This window comes from Haliotis rubra, unplaced genomic scaffold, assembly GCF_003918875.1.
Source record: "Haliotis rubra isolate DU_JTF1 unplaced genomic scaffold, ASM391887v1 Scf27, whole genome shotgun sequence".
In the NCBI taxonomy this organism is placed as follows: domain Eukaryota; kingdom Metazoa; phylum Mollusca; class Gastropoda; order Lepetellida; family Haliotidae; genus Haliotis; species Haliotis rubra.
Window position 1 is genome coordinate 3157554 of NW_025766780.1, and position 25458 is coordinate 3183011.

Below are 25458 nucleotides of genomic sequence, written 5' to 3' on the forward strand. Positions count from 1 at the left end.
TAAGATGTCTTTGAAAAGTTTGTTAACGCTTATAATTCCTATCCAAATTAAAATGTCAGGTTCCCCTATTATTTTTAAGAGTATACTTCAATCAAATTTGCAAATTTGTAAATGACCAATAACTACCACCTTAACATAGTTAATTATATTTGATTACGAACAACATGTGTTATGATAACATAATAATTCCAATACTTCCAGGCACCCAACAACGGACTGAAGGAGGATCCGATCACCTGGGCAGATGGCTTCTTATTAGCCTACTCAGTGACGGACCCGGAAAGTTTCCAGTTCGTCGTCGATTTGGTAGACCGTCTCCGATTGGCTAGAGAGGACGAGAGACTGCCAATCGTTATTGCTGGCAATAAGTGTGACCTTATACACATGCGTCAACTGACGCTCCAGGAGTGTACGGGGTGGGCGCAGGAACACAACTGTCTCCTCTGTGAAGTGTCGGCGAGTGATGACTGTGACAGTGTGTATGAAGTGTTCAATATACTTTGTCGACAGGTGAAGACGGTGCATAAGAAACGAGAGAAACTCACTTGGATCATGCAGAGGCCGGCGGTGGCTGCCAAGTTACAAATCAGACAATCACTAAGAAACCTTGCCGAACGGAAATGGCGATCAAGGACCTCAACATTGTGATGATTTGTGACAATTGTTTTCTTTCGTCTTCACGTGTATTCCATTCACTTAAATATATCAAGACATTTCAACCTGGGGTTAAGGTCCTTGCAAACTGGGACAATTATATAGGTTCATCAGATATAGGTCGCCTTTTGATTTTGTTATTGACAGAATATGCCTTACATGTGGATGGATTTGTGAGTTCCTCTTCAACACAGAGATACTGGGATTTAAAGGCCGAAATGCCATCAAGTTATATCCGTCGCATCGAAACCGATTCGTTCATCGGAGACAAGAGAGAAATAACTACACTCTGCAACTACTTTTGTAGATGCCGTGACCTTGAACTATACGTTTGCCTCGTTATGGAAATCCGGCTGTGATGCTCACTATACAGAACGATCCTGCGATCTCAATCTGATTTATGTATGCGAGTTACCTGACCCTGTGGTTGCTTTTTTTGGTCCCATTACTGCATATTTAATCCTCAATTATTATTGTTGTATTAAAATACTGAGTTGACCGTGACCAGTGAACGTGATGCAAGTTCTACAAATGGACAGCGCTATCAACGTCCGTTGCAAACAGCTGATTAGCTGTATTCCCATACCTTGAGTGTGTCGGACTGATCACGGTCGTTGACGCATTCGACCCACATGTCAAGAACGAGAAACGCATTGGTGAAGTAATAAACCGCTATCAAGGACCTTCAAAGAAACTCTGACCGGAGTTTATGAGCGTTAGTGTGTCTGAAAAACATTCAGGGACTGATTATCAGGTCGAAAACCGCTTATCTCATCATCCTGCCTGGCTCATAACCACGCAAAGGTGGCGGAACCTCTGAAACTACGACTTCCATCTTGTCTAGCCACGGGGCGATATTGCCCGCCTGCAGCAATTACAAGCTTAAGCAAATGCAAAGTAGTATAATATAATTTTCTGTATATGGTAAGATGCCAATACACTTGAGAGATACTAAAGTGGTTCACACGTCTCTATGGTATCAATCTTGAACATTACTTTCTGCATGTGTGTGATGCTCTGAATATGCCTCTGCCGCATCAGCCTGTAGCTGCATCAACATCAGGAACATGGACGACCGGGTGAGGCGAGGTAAACTGGGTTCTACGTCGCGTTCAGGATCATCGCTCTTACATAGTGACCTGCACACGGGAGATGGAATGTGGCAGATTGTACTGTAAGTGTCCCGTTATACTGTGCTAACTCACAACAATAGCCAGTTTAACATGGCTACCCCACTCACACAGAACTCACAGGTGACCATTCCTTGGAAAGTTATCTCAACGTTTACTTTTGCGGCCCAGTTTCCCCACTGTCGTATAAAATTACTATATAGATGCAAATTTAATCTGCACTTGCAATTATCTGGTCGTATGGACCAATGATCTGAATCTAATCTCAACTGTACATCATGTATGTTACGTGCACTATTAATTCCGTCGGGCTAACGGGGACATTAAAGTCGAGATATGATCTTTCCAGCGTTACACTGATGACGTTATTTTAGGTAATGCTTCATGAATTTAACAGTATCATACACGCCCGTTTCATGTGGTTTACTATTGAAGGGGTTTTCGATTTCACCAGAAATCATCCATTTTTTTCTTCCGCTTCTGTGTACGTGTAATACTGCCCTACATGTGTCAGTTGCAATGTTATACATTCCTGATCGAACGTTTAGTTTCCTGTGTGACTTCCTTGCAGTTTCAGTAGGTATCTCAGCGTGTTAAAGCTTCCCATCAATTGCTGTGAAAATCAATATAAGCCCCATAACTGTATCAGCGCCAGACACCGTGCTTTCTTAATCACCGGTGTGACTGTGTATATCAACCATCCTCAGTCTCATATGACCTGTCTGCCAATATCAAACTGGTTTCAAGGATGTAAAGTACGATTGCTACTGAAAAGTGACACTTCGTTGCAAGAGGCTGAAGACGGGAGACCACTTAGACAGAATAGCGCAAGTATATTAATACATGTTTATTTTGTTGTTGTTGTTGTTGCTGCTGCTCTCAGCGATATTCCAGCTATATGAGGGCGGTCTGTACATAATGGATTCTGGACCCGACAATCCAGTGACCTTTATGGGCATCTATCTAAGCATCTGGGATACGATGACATGCAACAAGCAAGACAGCGAGGCTGACTACCCGATCCTGATGACATGCAACAAGCAAGTCATCGAGGCTGACTACCCGATCCTGATGATCGCCTCTTAGGACAACCCGGATCTTCACGGGTCAGATCAATATATAGTGTGCATAGTTTTTTTATGTATTTCTCGACAATTATTAAATTGACAAACCGTTGGTCCGTGGATGTATGTTTACGTGGGAATGCCTGTTGTTGACAGTCATTAAGCAGTATATCCGTGTTCTTTGGGAAATACAACTGGGGCGGGAAACCAGTGGTTGACATACTGAGTAACAACAGAACAACCACAGCCATCCTGTCCAATCTAGACACAACCGGGGGACTAATCTGTGCTGGAATCTATGAATGGGTGTAGCATTACACTGATTTTAGCAATATTCCACCAAAATATCGGGGATGCCAGAAATGGACTTCACATATTGTACCAATGTTAGGAATGGAACACTGGTCTTCGGCGTGACGAGCGAGAGCTTTACCCCACCGCACCTGAATTCCTCGGAGGGTGAGTGAGTGAGTTTAGTTTTACGCCGCTTTTAGCAATATTCCAGCAATATCATGGCGGGGGACACCAGAAATGGGCTTCACACATTGTACCCATGTGGGGAATCGAACCCGGGTCTTCGGCGTGAGAAGCGAACGCGTTAAACTACTAGGCTTGCACCACCGCCCTCCTTGGAGGGAGTGAAGATGGTAGAACTACGGTCTAAAAGTATGCCATGCTTTGTGGTATCTCGTCTTCGTCAAGGTCAGTTTCAGCGTTTTAAGTGAAACGTATTTCAGAGAATGACTGCTTAGAAAGCATAGGAAGTTGTCTTTGCAAGCCGTGGTAAATTTCAGGAGAAACATATCGCATTCTTGCGTTGTCTAATTTCTAATCCTTCATTCAGTACTTGAGCAGACCCACGGTTCGCGGTACAATGGAAGGTGAACAGAAGAAGGTATGACGATTCATTTCGTAATGCTAAGTAGGACCGCTTTAATTTTGTATCGGTTTCAAATTCGAATATAAAAACTTATTTTCCGGGGAATGTACTTGGAAATAGTCAGGAATATGGTATGGTCGAAGGTTACCATATGCATTACAAATGAATAGATATGATGTTCGCCCTCCATGTTACATATCTCACACAACCTCTGGTCTCAAGGTACGTCGCCGTATTTACTTGTTACCACTTTGATAGAATGTGGCCCGAGCCACTGAGGATTTTAATTCATCTAAACATACAACTGCCAAACATATTGAAGAGAGAAGGTACGTAGTGTACTCTAGACTGTGTTTGCCTTATTCAGGGGGAAGATGACTTCTTGGGAAGGCGTTTATTGTCCATTTGCAGTAACGTTTCAATATGTACATTTAACATAAAATAAACTGTTTGTGAGACACTTGGTGTTTACTATGAGTTTATTTCAGCCAGAAATGATGATTTATTGATCTGATGACCCATCTGATACATACAGCGATGTCACAGTGACTCATGGGGAACACAATGAACATCTCACCAGGATACCTGTAGAAAGGCGAGGATTCAGACGCTTGATACTGAAATTGCAATTTTCAGACGCCACAGTAAAAAAACATTTTCAAGAAACATCTGACCTTAGGGACATTTGGCATTGCATATACCTAGGCTGGAGTGACAATTTGATACATTTGTCTCGACTGAAACGAACAGAATAATTCTGACTGAGAACATGTGGAAGGTAAACAACGAAAATCAATAATCTCAAACAACAGGCAACCACGGCAACCACGGCAATCACGCTAGTTGTGTTTACGCATTTACATCGACACTTCTCATTTTCTGTGACTTGATCTATTCAAATTATTTGCTCGTAATTGATTTTGGATAAAACGCATTCGACCGCCTGCAAGGAATTATGCTTTTAATTTGATGCAGGAAGTTCATTTCTGCTGATCCTAAAACAAATATCAACTCACAAAAAAAAACCACCGGACATTAGCATTCTATTTGGTTGCTTCGCAACTGGATTTAGCTCACCTGACTGCATGTCAACAGATCTAGGAGCTGAAACTTCACATGCTTGTTCCTACCAATGAAAGTCCAGTGTGTTCTGCTGAAGAAAAGCAATGGCTGTGTTGGGTTTGACCAGCAAAGGAATTCATGACCCACTTGTGACATTGGCAAAAATGCTGGTCTGTTGGACAATTTTCTCCAAAATTTGTACATCTGAACTTGTTATACCCATAGAATTACTTCTAGAACCTGTTAAAAAGTTTTATGTCCCAGCATGGCAAGTTAATGTGAGAGAAAATCTCCTGTGACCATGGTAACAGACCTTGTGATCCAATGAGCAATAGCATGTGGCAGACAAACCATTAATGGTGGTGGGAAGATTTATAGAGGTAACTGCTGAGAACTGAGCATTGGCTTGAACACTTAGAGTTGTCTGTCTCTGTTCGGTGTCCCTGGTTACCATGAGGAAAAAGACCACTGCACAGATAAAACCACAAGTCAAACTGTCATGGATAAAATTTATTGTCAGCATAAATAAAAGGTAAAAAAAAAGATGCAAGCACAGTTGCTGAATGAAAAAAAGCCTGAATTTGTAACAATGTGGTACAAGTTATCTCCATATTCCTCTAGTTACCTCGGTAACATAAAACACTGGCATGACAGTAAAATCCCTAGTCTAGCAGGGATTTGAGCAGTTTGTCAGTTTCACAGGATGGACAAAGATTAGACTCAGAGACTGTACTTGTAATTAAAGAAAATAAAACTATACTTAAGAATTACTGCCTAATAAAACGGAATCATATCAAGTTAAACTTATTGAGAAAGTGAGAAAAGGGTAGATCAAAATCAGGGTAGTGTTGGACTTAAATGTTTCAATATCATTAACAGCAACAGAACAGAACCTTTCAGAAATGTTTCAAAAGAGGATTATTTTTATGGTAATGGAAGCTTGGCTTTCATTGAGTTGGACTAGAGGAAGAAAACAAGGACATTTGTTCTGGATAGGTAACTAGCAAGCCATCACTGTGACACTTCACATAACCCAGTGGACAGGTAACTAGCAAGCCATCACTGTGACACTTCACATAACCCAGTGGACAGGTAACTAGCAAGCCATCACCGTGACACTTCACATAACCCAGTGGACAGGTAACTAGCAAGCCATCACTGTGACACATAACCCAGTGGACAGGTAACTAGCAAGCCATCACTGTGACACATAACCCAGTGGACAGGTAACTAGCAAGCCATCACTGTGACACATAACCCAGTGCCACAAGCACCATCAACACTGTATGCAAGTCTGTTCCACATCTACACCATGGTTCTCCTAAGAGTATTTGTATGTACAATTATACAAAATCGATATACATATTTATACATTTGTACAATTTCAGTTTTCAATTGTCTTGATGCAGAAAAATTAGCCTTAACATAGGAACGTAGGAATTAAATAACAATGATCCAAAAGAATTAACAAGAAAGAGAGTGAAGGACCACTATTAGTGTTCTAAGAACAAATACATCGAAGACTGGAACAAATCTTGTCCTACAGAAACTGTTTACACACATAACTTCAAGAGGTATCTGCCATTGTAGTTTTGACAGGAGGTGGATAAAAATATATCTGTTTATATCTGTTTAATGGATTGATTTTAGTGAGTTGACAGGAGCTCGAATTTTTCAATGTAACCTTGTCTCAGAACTCATAACCACACTCACGCCAACCAAAGCATGCATTTCATTACAAGTATTAAAATAACTAAAACATCTTAAAACAAAGCGACAAAGCTTTAAGGATGTCTGCTAAACCAGTTTGGATTAATGGATCTTGATGTTGAAAATAGGAACTGTCAAGTCAGGAAGCTAAGGGAATCATGGTGCCTTATTTCATTGTACTAGCCTTCCTGCCCCACAACGAAGCACATGTGATACATGTTGTCTCACCTTAGGCAAGTGAGTTTGTTAAAACTTGCCTCTGTTCACCCAGCAGAAAATGGGTACCCAGTGGGATAAGTCATGTGACTATTAACCTTCTAACGCCTCAAAGGCAGCTTGGGTTATCTGGGATAATAATAATAATCAGATTGTGGGTAAGCGCTTTGGGCATGTGCCTTGTACATGGAAAATGTGCATTACAAATTCACAATTACAATTATGTTATCTTAGCAATACAGCAGTCATTCACAATGTAAACATTGTTGCATAAAGGTACCTACTGGCAAACAAGGAAAAGTTGGACCCGGCACAGAGAACACCTTTATGAGAAGTAGGCGGGCCACGGCAATGAGCAAACCCATTTGGTTTGTGAAAGGTAGAGCAGATGTAGGCTAGTGCACGTGCAGTTCATGAGGATGAAATTGATTCCGCAAATATAGCTGCACACCCTTGCCCATATGACTCTCACATGGTCGGTGTAGCACTAAGCTTGATCATGGAAAAACTGGGGCCCCTTTGCTCACGATGGCAAGCGCCAGTGGGCGGCACTCATGCATGCTAATACCGGGTCAATTGTCAGGTCGGTGCTCAACTTATCCTTGTTTGCCTGTATCACAGTACTCCCATAACCACAAAACCTTAAAAAGAAAATATTCAAGCAAATAAATAAGGACTTGCCCTTTCTGGTTCGTTGGACAAAATCTAAAAACAGTTATGTTCCAGTGATGCTGACAAAGTCAGAAAGTCCTACACCTGGGGTAGGATGTTGGGAACTCATAGGTCATGGTCTTTGCCACAAGCAAGCAGAGACCTTAAATCTCGGGTTCTCAGATGCATCACTATACATTAGACTGACTGACTGACATAACATGTCATTAAAGCACTTCTAACAAACGATAGTTTAAGTTACAAACAGAACACGAAAACATTCCAGCAGACATCCTTCACTAATAAAATACAGGGATTGATAAATGCAGCTTTGTTCATGATTCGCAGAAGGATGGTGACCCCCAAAGAACAATGTTACTCTAACATCATCTCACGTCTGTAACAACAACAGACCAAATTGTGAACATAAAAGAAATAAATATAACAAGGGATTAAACATCCACAAATGTTCTAAAACAATGTACAGATACCAACAGAAGAAGACACTGTTTACAAAATGTACAACACAAATATCAACACTCAACTAAATCCATAGGTTTTGAAATTCAGACCGTTGTTCATGGTTTCCTGATGAGTCAAGATCAGAATCATGTGAACTGAAGCAACTTCTGATTGAACGTGTTACCATAATCACCAGACTACCTACAACAAGCCTGATGATTCATATACTTTCTTGTTTTGATGGAATAATCTTAGACATGACATGACAAGTTGTCATCAGGTACAACTTGAACATTGAAAATACACAAAACACAACCAATTCCTTTCCAAAACTTGATTTCAACAGCAAGCACTAATTACAGCATGTTGAATTCCAAAACCTCGCTCTTTACAGGAAGATATTGTAATTGACACATCATTATGTATAACAGCCGTCGAATGTATAGAGGGCAGACCAATTAATGATTTGTTTAACAGATGAGCTTATCCCTCACAAGGCTAGGATAATAGTCAAGAGAAAAAAAACATTGAAAGGAAAAATGTTATTTCAAAGTTAATGTTGTATTAAGTTAATTTTGTGAGTCTGCTGGGCTTCTGATTAATAATACATGAAACAAAGTATTTTTACAATGGAATTTTCCCCCACAATGGAAACCGACATTGGAATTTATAGCTAAAAATAGAGCAATTTTGATTTTATCAAAACATAGTAAAAGTCTGTGAAGCATGACACTAATAAGGATATTTTTATGCTGCTTTTAGCAACATTAAACACATCAGGGGGACAAGTTAAACTGGTCATCTCAGGGCTTGCCAGCCTAGTGTGATACCCATAAGCAGTTTGTAGATGAATGAAGTTCAAGTAAAAGGCAAAGAACATAGATATGGAACTAATAGTATCTAAAAGTTATGGGATCCTGGCAATTTTAAGGGATGCAACTCTGATCAGCAGTGGACAATCTGGCTGAACCTTACATGAGGAAATGGCCAGAAGACGAAATTCTGTTAGTAATGAACAGTGAGATGGAAAATGTGAAGGATGCAGTTCTTCACATGCTTGTTTTGTAGACCGGTTGCCTGAGGACTGTCATACTTAATGATGCAACACCACTGTAACCCTACTGGAAGAGCATGGGAGACACAGAACAATCAACTTGTGTATAAGAACCACATTGATATCAACACTCCTTTTCATTTAGGAAAGACCATTATAGGTGAACACAATTCTATCCTTCACTGGACAGGATCTGCCACGTCAGCTGGTGCTCGTATTGATGTGCACACATTAATTAATCTCTGGGGTCTACAGACCACTGATGATTGCACAGTTTAACAAATACAACAGATGGAATTCTCTCGTCCTCGGACAACATTTGCTGGTACTGCCTTGATACAAACCAGGATTAACACTCCAGAAGTTTCTTCTGCTGAAATGTTTTATGTGTCCAAGAAGAAATTAAGAACTGCAGCTAATGACTACCTCCTTATTTAATAGCATGGACAGCATCATAGTGTGAACAACAGTTTCAGTGCACTTGGTGTTCCATTCAGGAACCTAGGAGTAAGTACAATACCACACTATACAGCCACATAACAAGATCAGTGAAATCGTTAACACCTATTCTTGAGGGAATAAACTGAAGACATTTACCAAAGACCAAAGGTGTTCCTCCTCCTCAATCCAATGCACCAAAGACATTCCACTTCTCAATCCAATGCACCAAAGGTATTCCACTTCTCAATCCAATGCCCGAAAGGCATTCCCTTTCTCAATCCAATGGACCAAAGGCATTCCCTATTTCAATCCAGTGGACCAAAGTCATTCTCCTTCTCAATCCAATGGACCAAAGGCATTCCACTTCTCAATTCAATGGACCAAAGGCATTCCACTTCTCAATTCAATGGACCAAAGGCATTCCCCTTCTCTAGCCAATGGACCAACGTTTTCGTCCTCCTCAATCCAATGGACCTATGGCATTCCATATATCAATCCAATGGACCAAAGGCATTCCCCTTCTCAATCCAATGCCCCAAAGGCATTCCCTTTCTCAATCCAATGGACCAAAGGCATTCCCTATTTCAATCCAGTGGACCAAAGGCATTCCCCTTCTCAATCCAATGCACCAAAGGCAATCCTTTTTCTCAATCCAATGGACCAAAGGCATTCCCTTCCTCAATCCAATGCACCAAAGGCAATCCTTTTCTCAATCCGATGCACCAAAGGCATTCCCTATCTCAGTCCAATGGACCAAAAGTACTCCACTTCCCAATTCAATGGACAAAGGCATTCCCCTTCTCTAGCCAATGGACCAACGTTTTCGTCCTCCTCAATTCAATCCACCAAAGGCAATCCTTTTCTCAATCCAATGGACCAAAGGCATTCCCTTCCTCAATCCAATGCACCAAAGGCAATCCTTTTCTCAATCCAATGGATCAAAGGCATTCCCCCTTCTCAATCCAATGAATGGGGGATATTTTTTAAGCAAATGGATAAATGGTGTGCACTTTTTAGCTGATCAGCATTCACTAAGCTTTGTGACATTCTGATGTCAATGTAACTTAAAACAATATATTGGCATTCACTTTCAGGAGCTGAAGTACTGAAGGCATTCACAACCTGGTTGGCATTCACTGCTTGTATCAAGATACATCCCCCCTAGTTCTGACATTTAACTAGTGCATCTGATGCACCAAGTATTGTCCAACAAGCATTCACCTTTCTGCTGCAAACATATGAAAGGCATTCACTATCCCTTTTGGCATTCACCATCTGGACTGGGTGTACCCGAGAAATCACAGTCAAGTAATATACAATGTCTGGATACACTACAACACAAGTGAGCAACAGGCAACACTCATACCGTAGGCTAACTCATGGCCTGTCCACTAACACTCCTGGTTCGACATATCATTAATCACCTGGTAGGAAGTACTGTTGCTTGCTAGTTGTGACAGTGGTGTAAGAGGATGCTTTCATATTTATGGCATCGAGAGAAACAAGACTCTTCTCTGTCCTTCTCTATTCTGTTCAAGTATTCAATTACAGCTTCATATATGAATGGATCTAAGATAAATACTGCTTTGAATTTCAGTATTTCAACATCAGCATAATTTGGGGGGCAGAATCCACAAGCAAGGATCATGGATGTCAGTATGACCTGAGATAGTGTGGTTATACATCTATCGTAACCCAGGATAGTCAAGATTAAACATATGTCAGTCCAACCTGGGATAGTATGGCTTATATTGATGTCAATATAACCCTGCATAGTTAGGGCTATACATTTATCAATATAACCTACAATAGTATAGACTAAACAGATGTCAATATAATCAGGGATAGTATGGCTATACAGACATCAGTGTAACCCTGCATAAACATTAATATCACAAATTCTTCATCTCATACAGCATACAATGGGGTACAAGTTTCCAGAGAATTTCTGTAGCACATGCAGAGACTCACTAGCCTGATACATGTCAAACACTGTGGTCGAGTGGAGAAATAGGAGTCGAGATTATCACTCCATTTGAGTATCACCTTAAAGGATCAAATTGAGCAGCAACAGCACAAGGAGAAGGCCTTCATTAGCATTACCATCAGATACCATTCATAACACAAGGTGTCCCCTTTACAAGAGGACTTAGAGTGCATGTAACTGGCTGTGTTCCTTCAACAGTCAAAACATGTTCATGAAAGTCATCAGGTTAAATGTTTTGCCATGTATTCTTCAGTCAGAACTCAGTGACAAGGTAGTCAGGAAAAGCATCAGGACATGGCAGATCTTCAGAAGGGCTTTGTGACACATGCAACACTGTTCGCTTATCACAGCTGGAGAACTTAAGGCATACTTAAGCTCAGCTAAGGCAAACATAACATCTACTTAAGGCCTGCTTAAGCAGTGGGAGTCTTGGCGATCCAGGACACAATGGCTTCTGTCACACGCATTGACTAGCACCAGGATACTGCATGAGTGACAACTAGCTGTGTCTATGTGTGTAGTGTTATCCAGACAACTAGTTGTTTCTATCTGTATAGGCGGGAGAAATCTCTGATGGCATGGGATACAGGCTTGAGATGCTCTGCACTGAAACAGGAAATCAGAAATACAGGACGATTCACAACAACTGACTGACTGACTGAGTTTAGTTTTACGCCGCTTTTAGCAATATTCCAGCAATATCACGGCGAGGGACACCAGAAATGGGCTTCACACATTGTGCCCATGTGTGGAATCGAACCCGGGTCTAACAGAAACGTTGGTTACCATGGCACATGCTGCACGTTAATTTAGTGGCTATTTTTGACTACAGTGTTAATAACCTTTCAGAAGTGACCAAAACATTGCCTTGCCTTATATATATACAACACACTATATATAGCCCTGTCTAATGTTGATGCATGTAACCATGAACATGCAAAATGTACAATGCCTTTTACCAGTCTTGTCAAATTAGTTGAAAATCTATAATGATGAGTTAAATGGTCATAAGTGAGTGAGTGAGTGAGTGAGTTTAGTTTGATGCCGCTTTTACCAATATTCCAGCAATATCACGGTGGGGTACACCAGAAACCCGGGTCTTCGGTGTGTGGCCCTGAATGTTCATAAGTACTGATCTCATGTTAACGTACCTTGTGACTGTTTTATGGAAATCTGTCAGCTGTTTCTTTGTGGCCGTGATGGCTCCACCGCTACTTTCAGTTGGCAGGGCAGTAAGCGTTGTCTCCAACCATACACAGAACGTCTGTATATCATAAAATATCATAAAATTGTAAAAAGGTGTGTTCAGATGGTAGTTTAAAATACATCTTACACAACACCTGTAATAACATGTAACTAAAGGAGGACCTGGAATGTGATCCAATTAGTTTGATTTCTCCACCTTATAAAGAATTTATCCCTGATATTTATGTATGCATTTTTCAAATCTGTCATTGACTATATCAGTATCAATATCCTATTCAAATTCATCCCAAATATTATCAATATCTCAGATCTGATCATTATCACATCAATATCAAGCAATATATATCATGTCCACATCCATACATTATTCACTAAAATAATCCTATTCATCAGTGATTATGATCCTCTACTCCCATATCTGTCATGACCCGGACTCATGTCAGTTGGAGTGATTATTTTGTAACAAATTGTTTGTGAAGTTTCCAGAATGAAAGTTTTTAATTATGCTTGCTGAAAGATATTCTTAATTTTTGTTGTAAAACATCAACAACCTAATCCAGGTTGTACACCATGCCTTTGTTTAGACATTGCCAGTGAGAGTTGACTAGTTGTTTGAGTCATGGAAAGGTCACGTACCGCCCTGTCAATCAGCATGAGCTCATACAGGACTTCAGCTACATCTGGTATCATATAAGTGGGCAGACAGAAGATGCAGGCATTGATGCATGCATGTACTAGGGCTTGACCGTGATCATTAAGTAACGTTGTTACTGCTGTCTTCCGCAGCTCAAAGTCCTCCTTGTCCTGTAATGGACAAAACAGCAATGAAGAAATCAGAGGATGTAAACAAGCTCCACCATTTTGATTTATCTGAAAAACTCAACCATTTTCAAGGTTGTGAAAGTTGTTTATAGTCAGCCAGCTATATTCTACATCACAGCGGCTTATAAACTGCAAAGTCTGGGCCAGGGAAACCAGTGACTGCGAGCACCGATCCATGCATTCACCAAAGTTAGGCCTGTCAAGATCCTGGTTAGAATTGGTCTTCAGCAACCAAAGCTTGTCGTTAATGGGACTGGGTGGTCAGGCTCTCTGACTTGGTTGATGAATGTCAATGTATCCCAATTGTGTATATTGATGCTCAAGGTATCCATCACCGGATTGTCTAGTCCAGACCTGACTATCTACAAATATGTAATTTTTTGAGTAAAATTGATATTTTATACTTATCCTGACTCATGCTCTTTTGCTCGTCTTCTTCTTCTTGCGAACATAGTGGAACACTTGTATCTCCTTAATTGAAGCTCCCTTCAATGTAAAATCACTAATTGGTACTCACCAAGAGTTGCCTCCCTTGCCCTTTTGGCGGGAACAGGTGTCGCCACCCTCTGGCCTCATGCTTCACTCTCTCCTGATTTTGCGAGCCCAACACTTGAATTTACAGGGAAATCCAAAGTGTTATGTGGGGAGGATGGGAGGGCTTACCTCATGAGTCAGGATAAGTATAAAATATCAATTTTACTCAAAAAATTACATATTTTTCCTTATCCTGACTCATGCTCTTTTGTTTGTAGAATCCTCACGGAAACGGAGGTGGGCAAAACAGAATACTTTGGATTTATAGAATTAGTGATTTATATAGATATAACTGTAATAACCCCTACGGGAACTTCATAAAGGCATAGACTTAGGATAATTCCTCTATTATAAGCCATAGGTTATAATGCCATACTGGGTTATTTACATTAATAATATACTGAGATATTATAAACAACAATATCAAAGCGACTCTGATAGAGAAGCTATACCACTGAACATATATACATAGTGCTAGAACTCCGTAGAGTTATAAGCTAGATAATGCATGTAACAATTATGCATATTAATCTCGTAAGACTACTGTCAACTGCTGTGCGAGGACCAAGGGACCGAAATGGTGAATGCCTGAGATGTCCTCGGTGGTGATATCTCTCAGGTAGTGATTAGCAAACACCATGTTAGATTTCCAAAAGCATCCTTCCATAATTGTATTCAATGAACAGTTACCGTGTAGGGCGAGAGTGGAAGCTAAAGCCCTGATCTCATGGGGATTTGATGCTGTTGGAGGGTCCAGTCCTGCTGCCTTGTAGGCGCGAAGTATGACAGTTCTTATCCATATAGATATGGTGGTACGAGAGACTTCTGTCTGAGTTGTTGCCGACAAGGGAATGAATAATCGTTTGAGAAATCTTCGCCTTGTTTTGGAACGTCGTAAATAGATTTTGAGAGCTCTGACTGGGCATAGAGATAAGTCCAGTGTATCTATAGATCCGAGAGAATGGAGGATAATGCAGGGATATGAAATAACCTGTCTGGTTGACCTGGTAGTTGATTTTTGGCGATGAAATCCCATCTTAGTCCCAGGTGTGCTGTGTTTTGATTGTCATCAAGCTGTATCCTCTCATAATCTAGTGCGTGAATTTCCGACATCCTGGCTGCTGTGGCTAGAGATAACAGGAAAAGCGTTTTCTGTGAGAGAAATTCAAAGTTTGTCGATTCCAACGGTTCATAAGCCTCACTTGTGAGGTGTTGTGACACTATATTCAGATCCCAAGCTGGGGCGTGGAACTTCCGCTTTTGGTCCTCCAATCGAAAAGCACGTAGTAAGGCCAGTAACTCTGGAGTTTTTGTCAATTTGACACCCGTTCTCACGGTAATCACAGAACTAAGCGCGGCAAGATATGTTGACAATGTCGAGCCTTTTAAATGTTTATTTTGCCGTAAGTAACATAAATAATCTGCCACTTGTGGATGAGTAGCATCTCTTGCTGTAAATCCCTTATTTGCTGCGTAATTCTCAAAACTGTGCCACTTGTCGCCGTATTAGTTAGTTACGTGTAGAATTAAGCGTAAGGCAAGCGTGGACCGCTTTTGCCGCCCTGGTAGAATACCCTCTCTTGTTTAAACACATTTTAATACAGTCCATACGTGAAGTTGGAATACTTCTGGGCTTCCGTGCACCTGTTTGGTGTGTGGATGTATTAATAGATTTGAGCTTGGGTAGCTCTTGTGTTGGTTGACCGATTTCTTGAATTAGAATGGGAAACCGTTCGCTCTGGCCGACCAGTAGGGCGTGACCAAAGTGAGTTGGAGGCTCTGTGTTTGTCTGATTTTCTGTAACACTTGAGGTATTATTGCTGGCGGCGAAACGCGCGACGCATTGAGGCCTTCCCAGGATATGCTTAGAGCGTCCGTTGCCCATGCTTGTGGGTCTGGGACTGGTGACACGAATGTCGGTAGCTGATTGTTGAAGCGTGTTGCGAATAGATCTACTAGCTGCGGCTCCTATTTGCTTGATTATCTGTGCAAATATTTCTGTATTGAGCATCCATTCTGTCGGTGACGGTTGATGTGGCGAGAGAGTCGCGTCTGCTAGTACATTCTTGGCTCCGGGAATGTGACATGCTCTGACATGTAGGTTTAGATCGTGTATTAGATCGAACAGTTGAAAGCTTAAAGTCAATAGGTTCAGTGATCTCGTTGAACCTAGTTTGTTCACATAGAACGCCACTGTCGAGTTGTCGGTATGAATCATTAAGTGCTCATTCTGTAGAATGGTGCTCCAATGAAGTATGGCGTTGATTACAGCTTTCATCTCTAACATGTTTAAATGGAGCTTGCTTTCTTGCTGATTCCATAACCCTGATGCCGTCCGGTTGGCAAGATGAGCTCCCCAACCTTGGAGCGACGCGTCTACATATAGATGGGTTTTGAATTCCTGCTCTTCTAAACAAATACCTTCGCAAACATTCGACCTCCTGGTCCACCATAGTAGATGAGGTCTGAGACGTTTCGGTAGACTGAATGGTTGTAGGTCGTCGAGATGTGCATTGATGAAGACCTGTATTGGGCGTAACTGTAATCTGCCTGAGACTGTCATGTCTTGGGCTGATGTGAGGAGACCCAACAAGCTCTGCCATTGTCGTAGTGGTAACGGAGAGAGTAGAGCTGGCGGAATGGTCTGTTGGATCTTGAGCCAACGGTCTTCTGAATACGACGATACGGTTGTGATTCGTGATAAATCGAATGCCTAGGAACTGCAGATCTTCGCGATGGTACTAGGTCCGACTTGAGTAAGTTTACTAACCATCCTAGCTGTGTTAGTAGCTTTATGATGTAGTTTAACTGTAGTTTGAGACGCTGTGGATCTTGATCTACTTGTATCCCGTCGTCGAGGTAGAACGACTCGCGTAGCCCTAGACGATGTAGATAGGTGACAATAGGTTTCGTTATCCTCGTGAATAGCCAGGGGCTGATGATATGCCGAATGGGAGTACTTTCCATTGGTAATGTAGCCCGTCTAGTGTAAATCTTAGATATTTCCTGGATTCGGGCGTATCGGGATATGTAGATATCGCCTTGCAGATCTATACTGGCCATGTAATCCATGGGGCTTAATCAACTGCCGTAACTGAGGAAGGTGTATCATGCGAAACTTTGGTGGTTTGGCGTAGATAATTCCTGTTGAAAAAGCTCATGTTGTAAATGAGTCTGTATTTCTCCTTGGAGTTTTTCTTGGGTACTAGGAAAACTGGGGAATAGAAGCCTGGTTCGATGTTTACTTGATCTAGTACTTCTATGGCCTGCTTGGTTAGGAGTGATGTAACCGCCTCTCTTAACTTTGGTAGTTGTTGTGCCTGTAAGTCGAACTTGTAAGGGTTGACTGTCAGCGGAGGCGTGGCCTGTAGTGGGATACGAAATCCGTGTTGAAGAATGTTGGAGACATAAGGGTCTTGTAACATTCCCCAGTTCTCCCAGTGTAGTTGGAGGCGTCCACCCACTTGTGACGGTTGTACTGGAACGGCTGGGGGTGGAAGACTCCAGTCGTTCCGAACCTGTCTTTCAGCGTTTATAGTTTCCTGACCCTCCTCTATAGTTGCCATATGGGCGACGAAAAGAATCTTTTCCCCTGGCGCTGGCTATCTTCCTATCCCGTGCTTTCTGTAGTCCCGAGAACTTAGATCTCCCTGAGTATCTTTGTGAAGTCTGCCTGATGACGCTGGCTAGCGTGTCCATCGACTTGATCATAAGGACTTCTCTGGAGTCCTTAGTGACTTCCTTGGAGACTTTGTCTATTCCTCCGTCAAAGATGTTTGGGGATGACCACGGGGCTGTATAGAGTGGAGCTGTAAAGTTCTCACCCCAGCTGCAGGAAGCGAGGAGGCCTTGACGACGACGAGCTAAGGTCAGTGCTGCTGAGACAGATGTGAGATGATCTGTAAGGAACTGCTGGTCCTTCTTTTGCATCAGTAGGGCCGAGTAGATCATCCTATCATCTTCAGAGGTCGATACGAAAATTGGTGATAAGTGTCTCATTGATCGTTCTAGATCTATTTAGGCCAAAAACATGCGTCTCGTCATGTTTTCTATCTGCACCAGCTTGCGCATCGTCAATCTTGTAGTTCTTGTTCTTAACATAAGCTGATCAGTTTGTAGTTGTCATCGATGTCTTGTGCCTTCAGGAAGGGGTCCATGTTGTGCGTGGAGAACTTCTTAGCGTGAAAGTTTGGCAGATGTGGTGTCTGCACTTTCGTAGCTTTAATGAAGGCTGTATCTAGATTATGTGGCACCGCAGCAATCGGGTCGATCGGAGGTAAGGTGATGGCATCTGCATCGTCTTCCTTCATCAGGTATGTCTGCGCTGAGTTGCCACTCTTGGACGGTGAAGATAAATCTAGGTTGTTTACCATCCAATATCTTATCTCAGCGTCTGAGAAGATGATGCCTCCATCATCTTCTGTACCAGCATCGGAGATGAGAGGTTGATGCTCTTCTGATGGTGACCTGTGGGCTGCTATCTCTATGTCGGGTGACACTCGGGGAGACCTGACTGTAGACCTGCGCGTGCTGACTTATGTGGTGACCTGCGGGTGATGTAATGTGGAGATCGGGCGCAGGTGAACGGCGTGGAGATTGTCTAGGTGATCTGCTTCTATGGGATCTGCGAGGAGAATGTTGACGGCTTCGTGAAGCTCTTGAATAGTCCCTCGGCGTCCTTCTGGGCGATGACGATCTGTGTGACGGCCTTCGTGCAGCTTCCTCTGCGTCCGGACCTGGGGAGCGGCGCCTTGACTTCCGTGACGGTTTCCGTGACGTCTGGTGGTCTGAGTCTGCATCTGAGGATGAGGCCGAGGACGGTGACGATCTCTCCCGTCTTCGCAAAGGCCTTCGCGAAGACTGTACATCTGCGTCCTTCGTCGAGGTGGTCTGTGACTTCCTTCTCGAAGGCTGCTTCGCCGTGGCTGCTACGCTGACTGTGGGTGCCTCTGGGGTGTTGTCTGCGTTGCTCGGGCCCTGGGCTGGCTGCTTTCCTCGACTGTAGTGGCCCTCCATCATGGTTCTACTGTCTATAGTAACCTATAAGAGGTAATAAACTAAGAAAAACCAAAGGATATAGTGTGTAAGGAGACACAGGCGCTCTCACATCCTGCTCACTGGGCGAAGAAGGAGAGAGTGAAGCATGAGGCCAGAGGGTGGCGACACCTGTTCCCGCCAAAAGGGCAAGGGAGGCAACTCTTGGTGAGTACCAATTAGTGATTTTACATTGAAGGGAGCTTCAATTAAGGAGATACAAGTGTTCCACTATGTTCGCAAGAAGAAGAAGACAAGCAAAAGAGCATGAGTCAGGATAAGGAAAAATATGCTACATACAAAAATGTTGCGTCTAACAACAAGCAATACAAGTAAGTAAAGGGATGGAGCCTGATTTGGATACCACGATTTATATTTACATAGTTCAGAAGGCATAATACAGAACTGTTGTGATGTGCACTAATATTGAGCTTAAACTGAAATGAAGCAGAAAACGTCACTTCCATTAGAGTGGCAAATACAGATCCCATGTCAGCATGTCTAAGCATATAGAAACCTTCAGTCTCCTCCTGGGTACTCAATATCATCAAAACAAGTAAGCAGCATGTATCCTCATTATAGATTCCTCTCAAGACAAATACAAGGTTAATGCTCTATCCTCCCCACTAAACTGAAGTGAAACCCTTGGGACTTTCAATTGAGGAACAGCTTACTTCTTTTTCTCTTGCACACTTGATGAAGTCTGTTAGGAACTTCATGACTGACGCATTGGCGTCTTTGTGATCAAGGGAGCACGCAGCTATTGCACAACACAGGAGAGGCTTGGCCATCTGACTCTGTAGGAAGGATGCTGGTGATCGCTGGATGAACCTGGCAATGAAAGGATACACTCTACCACGTGTAAATTATCAAAGTATCAGAGAATGAAGGAATCAATGTTTTTGGTTTCGCATCACAGAACTATCAACATGATTAATCTGAACACATTTTCTAGTGTGGAAACACTTCTTAAATGTCCAATGTACATATTCCCTAATGATTGAACATTATGGTAAAATTCAAGCTCATAATTAATGACTCACCTAAGACATAATCGGAATAAGTCGTCTACTGTATCAGGGTGGTTGCGAAGACCATTATGTTCTTCTAGAATTTTAAATGTTGGTCCGCAAAAAGCCTGGAAGCAGATAACAAACATTCAATACATTGACAGATTTACACCTTCATCCTCGGTACTAGTCATATCTACCACCTTCATTCATCATCAACATCACCACTGACTTCATCATCACCATAATCAATGCCTTCATCATCACCATTCCTTACTACATCCCCCCTACCTCCATCACACCCACCTTCATCATCATTATCCTTTACTACATCCCCCCTACCTCCATCACACCCACCTTCATCATCATTATCCTTTACTACATCCCCCCTACCTCCATCACACCCACCTTCATCATCATTATCCTTTACTACATCCCCCTACCTCCATCACACCCACCTTCATCATCATTATCCTTTTTACTACATCCCCCTACCTCCATCACACTACTTCATCACCATTCCTTACTACATCCCACCTTCATCATCATTATCCTTACTGCATCCCCCTACCTCCATCACACCCACCTTCATCATCATTATCCTTCCTACATCCCCCTACCTCCATCACCTCCACCTTCATCACCATTCCTTACTACATCCCCCCTACCTCCATCACACCCACCTTCATCATCATTATCCTTTACTACATCCCCCTACCTCCATCACACCCACCTTCATCACCATTCCTTGGCTACATCCCCCTACCTCCATCACACCCACCTTCATCATCATTATCCTTTACTACATCCCCCCTACCTCCATCACACCCACCTTCATCATCATTATCCTTTACTACATCCCCCTACCTCATCACACCCACCTTCATCACCATTCCTTACTACATCCCCCTACCTCCATCACACCCACCTTCATCATCATTATCCTTACTACATCCCCCTACCTCCATCACACACCCACCTTCATCATCATTATCCTTACTACATCCCCCTACCTCCATCACACCCACCTTCATCACCATCCCTTACTACATCCCCCCTACCTCCATCACACCCACCTTCATCATCATTATCCTTTTACTACATCCCCCCCTACCATCCTCCCTTTCTTTACATCCCCTACCTCCATCACACCCACCTTCATCACTATTATCCACTACATCCCTACCTCCATCACACCCACCTTCATCATCATTATCCTTTTTACTACATCCCCCCTACCTCCATCACACCCACCTTCATCACCATCCCTTTACTACATCCCCTACCTCCATCACACCCACCTTCATCATCATTATCCTTTACTACATCCCCTCCTCCATCACACCCACCTTCATCATCATTATCCTTTTTTACTACATCTCCCCTACCTCCATCACACCCACCTTCATCACCATCCCTTACTACATCCCCCCTACCTCCATCACACCCACTCCACTTCATCATCACCATCCCTACTACATCCCCCTACTTTCCATCCAACCCACCATCACATCCCTACTACATCCCCCTACCTCCATCACACCATCTTCATCACATCACATCCCCCATCCTCCATCACACCCAACTTCATCATCACCATCCCTTACTACATCCCTCCTACCTCCATCACATCCACCTTTCATCATCATTATCCACTACATCCCCTACCATCACACCCACCTTTCATCATCCCTTACTACATCCCCTCTACCTCCATCACACCCAACTTCATCATCACCATCCCTTACTACATCCCCCCTACCTCCATCACACCCAACTTCATCATCACCATCCCTTACTACATCCCTCTACCTCCATCACACCCACCTTCATCATCACCATCCCTTACTACATCCCCTACCTCCATCACTTCATCACTACATCCCTACATCCCCCTACCTCCATCATCACCCAACTTCCATCCCATTTTTACTACATCCCCCTACCTCCATCACACCCACCTTCATCATCTATCTTACTACATCCCCTACCTCCATCACACCCAACTTCATCATCATCCCTTACTACATCCCCCTCTACCTCCATCACACCCAACTTCATCATCACCATCCCTTACTACATCCCCCCTACCTCCATCACACCCACCTTCATCACCATCCCTTACTACATCCCCTCTACCTCCATCACACCCAACTTCATCATCACCCATCCCTTACTACATCCCCTACCTCCATCACACCCACCTTCATCACCATCCCTTACTACATCCCCCCTACCTCCATCACACCCAACTTCATCATCACCATCCCTTACTACATCCCTCCTACCTCCATCACACCCACCTTCATCATCACCATCCCCCTACCTCCATCACATCCACCTTCATCATCACCATCCACTTCATTGTCCCAATCTTCTTTACCTTTGTCACCATCCCCGCCATCATCACACAACCTTCATCATCACCATCTCCTTCACTGTCACCATAATCATTGCTTTCATCATCACTTTCCCTCTATCATCACCACCATCCCTTCCATCATCACCACCTTCATCATCACCAACATCATTGCCTTCATTGTCACCAGTCCTTCCTTCCATCATCATTTTTACCTTTATCATCACCATCGCCGCATTTTCATCACCACTGATCCCTTGTTCATATATATCATAATCCTAACTACCTCCTTCATCACCACCTGCCATCTGAAGTTCCTCACCTGCAGCATGTCCAGAAGCCCTGGTATACAGCCTTGTTCTGTACCATACTCGTCTACCAGAATACTGCCTAGGTACAGGAAACATGAATGCTGATGGACCTGGTAGAGACTCACCATCTGACAACAAACCATTATCTACAGTAAAGGCCTCATTTCAAATACATTTTACATATTAATTCGTAAAACACTGAATTTTTAATCCTGTTTTATCACAATGAACTGTTGGCTGTCAATCTCATTGTGATGCATTGTCTTCACAGCACCTGTGGAAGGCCTATGAGTGAGTTTAGTTTTATGCCGCACTCAGCAATATTCCAACTGTATGGCGGCAGTCTGTACATAATCGAGTCCCAACTAGACATTCTAGTGATCAACAGCATGAACGCCAATCTACACAATTAGGATACGATGACATGTGTAAACCAAGTCAGCGATCCTAACCACCTGATCCTGTTAGTTGCCTTTTACGACAAGCATGGGTTACTGAAGATAAATCTATCCCGGATCTTCACGAGTCTGGAAGACTTGTAGTTGTGGTGACAGCGTGCCAGGGTCGATGAGTGAGTGTGCTGTTGACCTCTTACCTGTGTGACTAAGGGTGTTAACAATGTAGCGGAGTTCTTCCCGAGGCATCGGATTGCAAACCTAATACAGCGACAACACCTCTCAATGATCCTCACATCTGCTTGGTACTTGTTACATGCGTTAGATAATACTGGCCACACCTGCAACACAATGACAAACATGGTGACATACTCAGCGGGGATTTCGGCTTGTTTAGATATCAGGTTAATGTCAGTCATCACATTGATGGTAACTGACAAACATGGTGACATACTCCTAGGGGATTCTGTCTTGTTTAAATATCAGTTGAAATGTCAGTCATCACATTGATGGTAACTGACAGGCATGGGTCTTGTGTGGACAACCCTCAAACCTAGCAGATAATGGCCATGACTGTGCAGAGCAACTTCATACCACTGGGTCTTCCTTCCCCTCATAGTTTGCTGGTTACTAGTCACTGAATCACTGGTGAATCTCAGCTTAAAGAGTCCACCTGTCTAATGTATAACAAAGCACCCACAGATATTCCAGCTGTATGGTATTTGAATTGAGTCTGGACAAGAGACCCAGTGATCAATATTATTGGTGACTTCCCACCTCAATAGGTACAATGACCTGTGCAACCACCAAAATTACAAAAAGACAGTAAGGAGCAGATTGTTTTCGTGAACAGAGAACAGTTTCTCCATGAAGTTCCTGCATGTTTCTCTGCTATAAGCGAGTCTCTCACCTCCTGTATGACTGGTTGACACGGATGCACCTGCCCGTTGGACACACTGGGGTTTGTAAACCTGGAAGAGGAAAAGGCATCTTCATGAAAACTCATCAGTCAGAAAGTGATACCAACATGAACACACTACACTTGTGTTGCTCAGTTCCCTGGGAATGACTAACACTGAACTGAAACATGTTTAGTAAACTTCACTCAATTAAACAAACAACTGAATAGTGATTCTTTACACATTACATCAAAAATTAGTAGACAAGATTCATTTTCAAAACAAATACCAAATATGAGCTTCTTATTAATAGAGTGTCTCATTGGGCAGGATTAAATGAGCTGCGTCTCAATTTCACCCACCTAAAGACTGCTGCTAGTCTGTCTAGCCATAGTGTGGGGTCGTTGATGGACCCATGTTTCACTGGCCCACTTTCTTCTGATATTAACTGAGGAAAAACAGTAAAATCAATATGCAAACATTCATCAAAACTAAAACCAGAAATGTGAAAATAAACTTTGACAATATTATGCAAAACACAGCTGACTAATTCATATGACTAACAACAATTGGTTGTGCATAAAAGAGGCATCTAACACTATGTTCAAGTTGAGACAAATGGCTTACTTTGTTCAGGGGAGATAACTGTATGGAGCACAACTGTTGAAGGCCCTCTGTGACTTTACCGTGAGGAAGACGGCCCAGAATTGTGGCTGTACCTGGAAACAATTATCACCATTACCACATGTCTGGCAAGGCAAAAATGTAATTTTTAGAGTAAAATTGATATTTTATACTTATCCTGACTCATGCTCTTTTGCTTGTCTTCTTCTTCTTGCGAACATAGTGGAACACTTGTATCTCCCTAATTGAAGCTCCCTTCAATGTAAAATCACTAATTAGTACTCACCATAAGTTACCCCCTTTCCACAAGCGCGGGAAACGAGGGCGCCACCTTCACCCATGTGCCTCACTCTCTCCTCATATACTGAGCCCAACATTTGAATTTACAGGGAAATCCAAAGTGTTATGTGGGGAGGATGGGAGGGCTGACCTCATGAGTCAGGATAAGTATAAAATATCAATTTTACTCTAAAAATTACATATTTTTCCTTATCCTGACTCATGCTCTTTGCTTGTAGAATCCTCTGGAACAGAGGTGGGAGTAATAGAATACTTTGGATTTTAATAATTAGTGATTTGATCTGTGATGATTGTAATAACCCTATGGGAACTTCATGAAGGCACTGAACTGATGAATTCCTGCTGCTAACTTATCAGCTGCCATATAAAGGTTATTACAATGTACTTATTATGATAAAGTATATATAACATTAATACAATGCTTAAGACTGATAGACTTAAATTTGTTAATATGCTAGTATAAACTCCTTAGAGTTTGTTAGCTAAAATACTTTAAGATATAAACATAGTACTAAGCTTAAGATATGATTAAACTTAAGCTAATTATATAATAGCAAAACTCTTTAGAGTTTGTTAGTTAATATACTTATATGATATAGATATAATGCTGAGCTTAAGATATGAATAAGCTTTGGCTACATATATAATAGCAA

At 42.3% G+C, this 25458-nt stretch overlaps 2 protein-coding genes across 3 annotated transcripts in view; one reads left to right on the forward strand and one right to left on the reverse strand.

The window, feature by feature from the left end:
* Nucleotides 1-4188, forward strand: part of LOC124280590 (ras-related and estrogen-regulated growth inhibitor-like) — a 75841-nt gene extending 71653 nt beyond the window's left edge. For both annotated transcript variants that reach the window (XM_046716563.1, XM_046716564.1), the window contains exon 4: nt 202-4188. In XM_046716563.1, coding sequence (XP_046572519.1) covers nt 202-648 — 447 coding nt within the window. In that variant the 3' untranslated portion in view covers nt 649-4188. The remainder of the gene's footprint in view (nt 1-201) is intronic.
* Nucleotides 4189-5285: 1097 nt separating this feature from the next.
* Nucleotides 5286-25458, reverse strand: part of LOC124280591 (transportin-3-like) — a 67623-nt gene continuing 47450 nt past the window's right edge. Inside the window, exons 18-27 of the mRNA XM_046716566.1 lie at nt 24509-24600; nt 24244-24329; nt 23893-23953; nt 23183-23323; nt 22599-22715; nt 19951-20045; nt 19582-19738; nt 13154-13321; nt 12463-12575; nt 5286-11917 (exon numbers count right to left, since the gene is read on the reverse strand). Of these exons, the coding sequence (XP_046572522.1) occupies nt 11857-11917; nt 12463-12575; nt 13154-13321; nt 19582-19738; nt 19951-20045; nt 22599-22715; nt 23183-23323; nt 23893-23953; nt 24244-24329; nt 24509-24600 (1091 nt within the window). The 3' untranslated portion in view covers nt 5286-11856. The remainder of the gene's footprint in view (nt 11918-12462; nt 12576-13153; nt 13322-19581; nt 19739-19950; nt 20046-22598; nt 22716-23182; nt 23324-23892; nt 23954-24243; nt 24330-24508; nt 24601-25458) is intronic.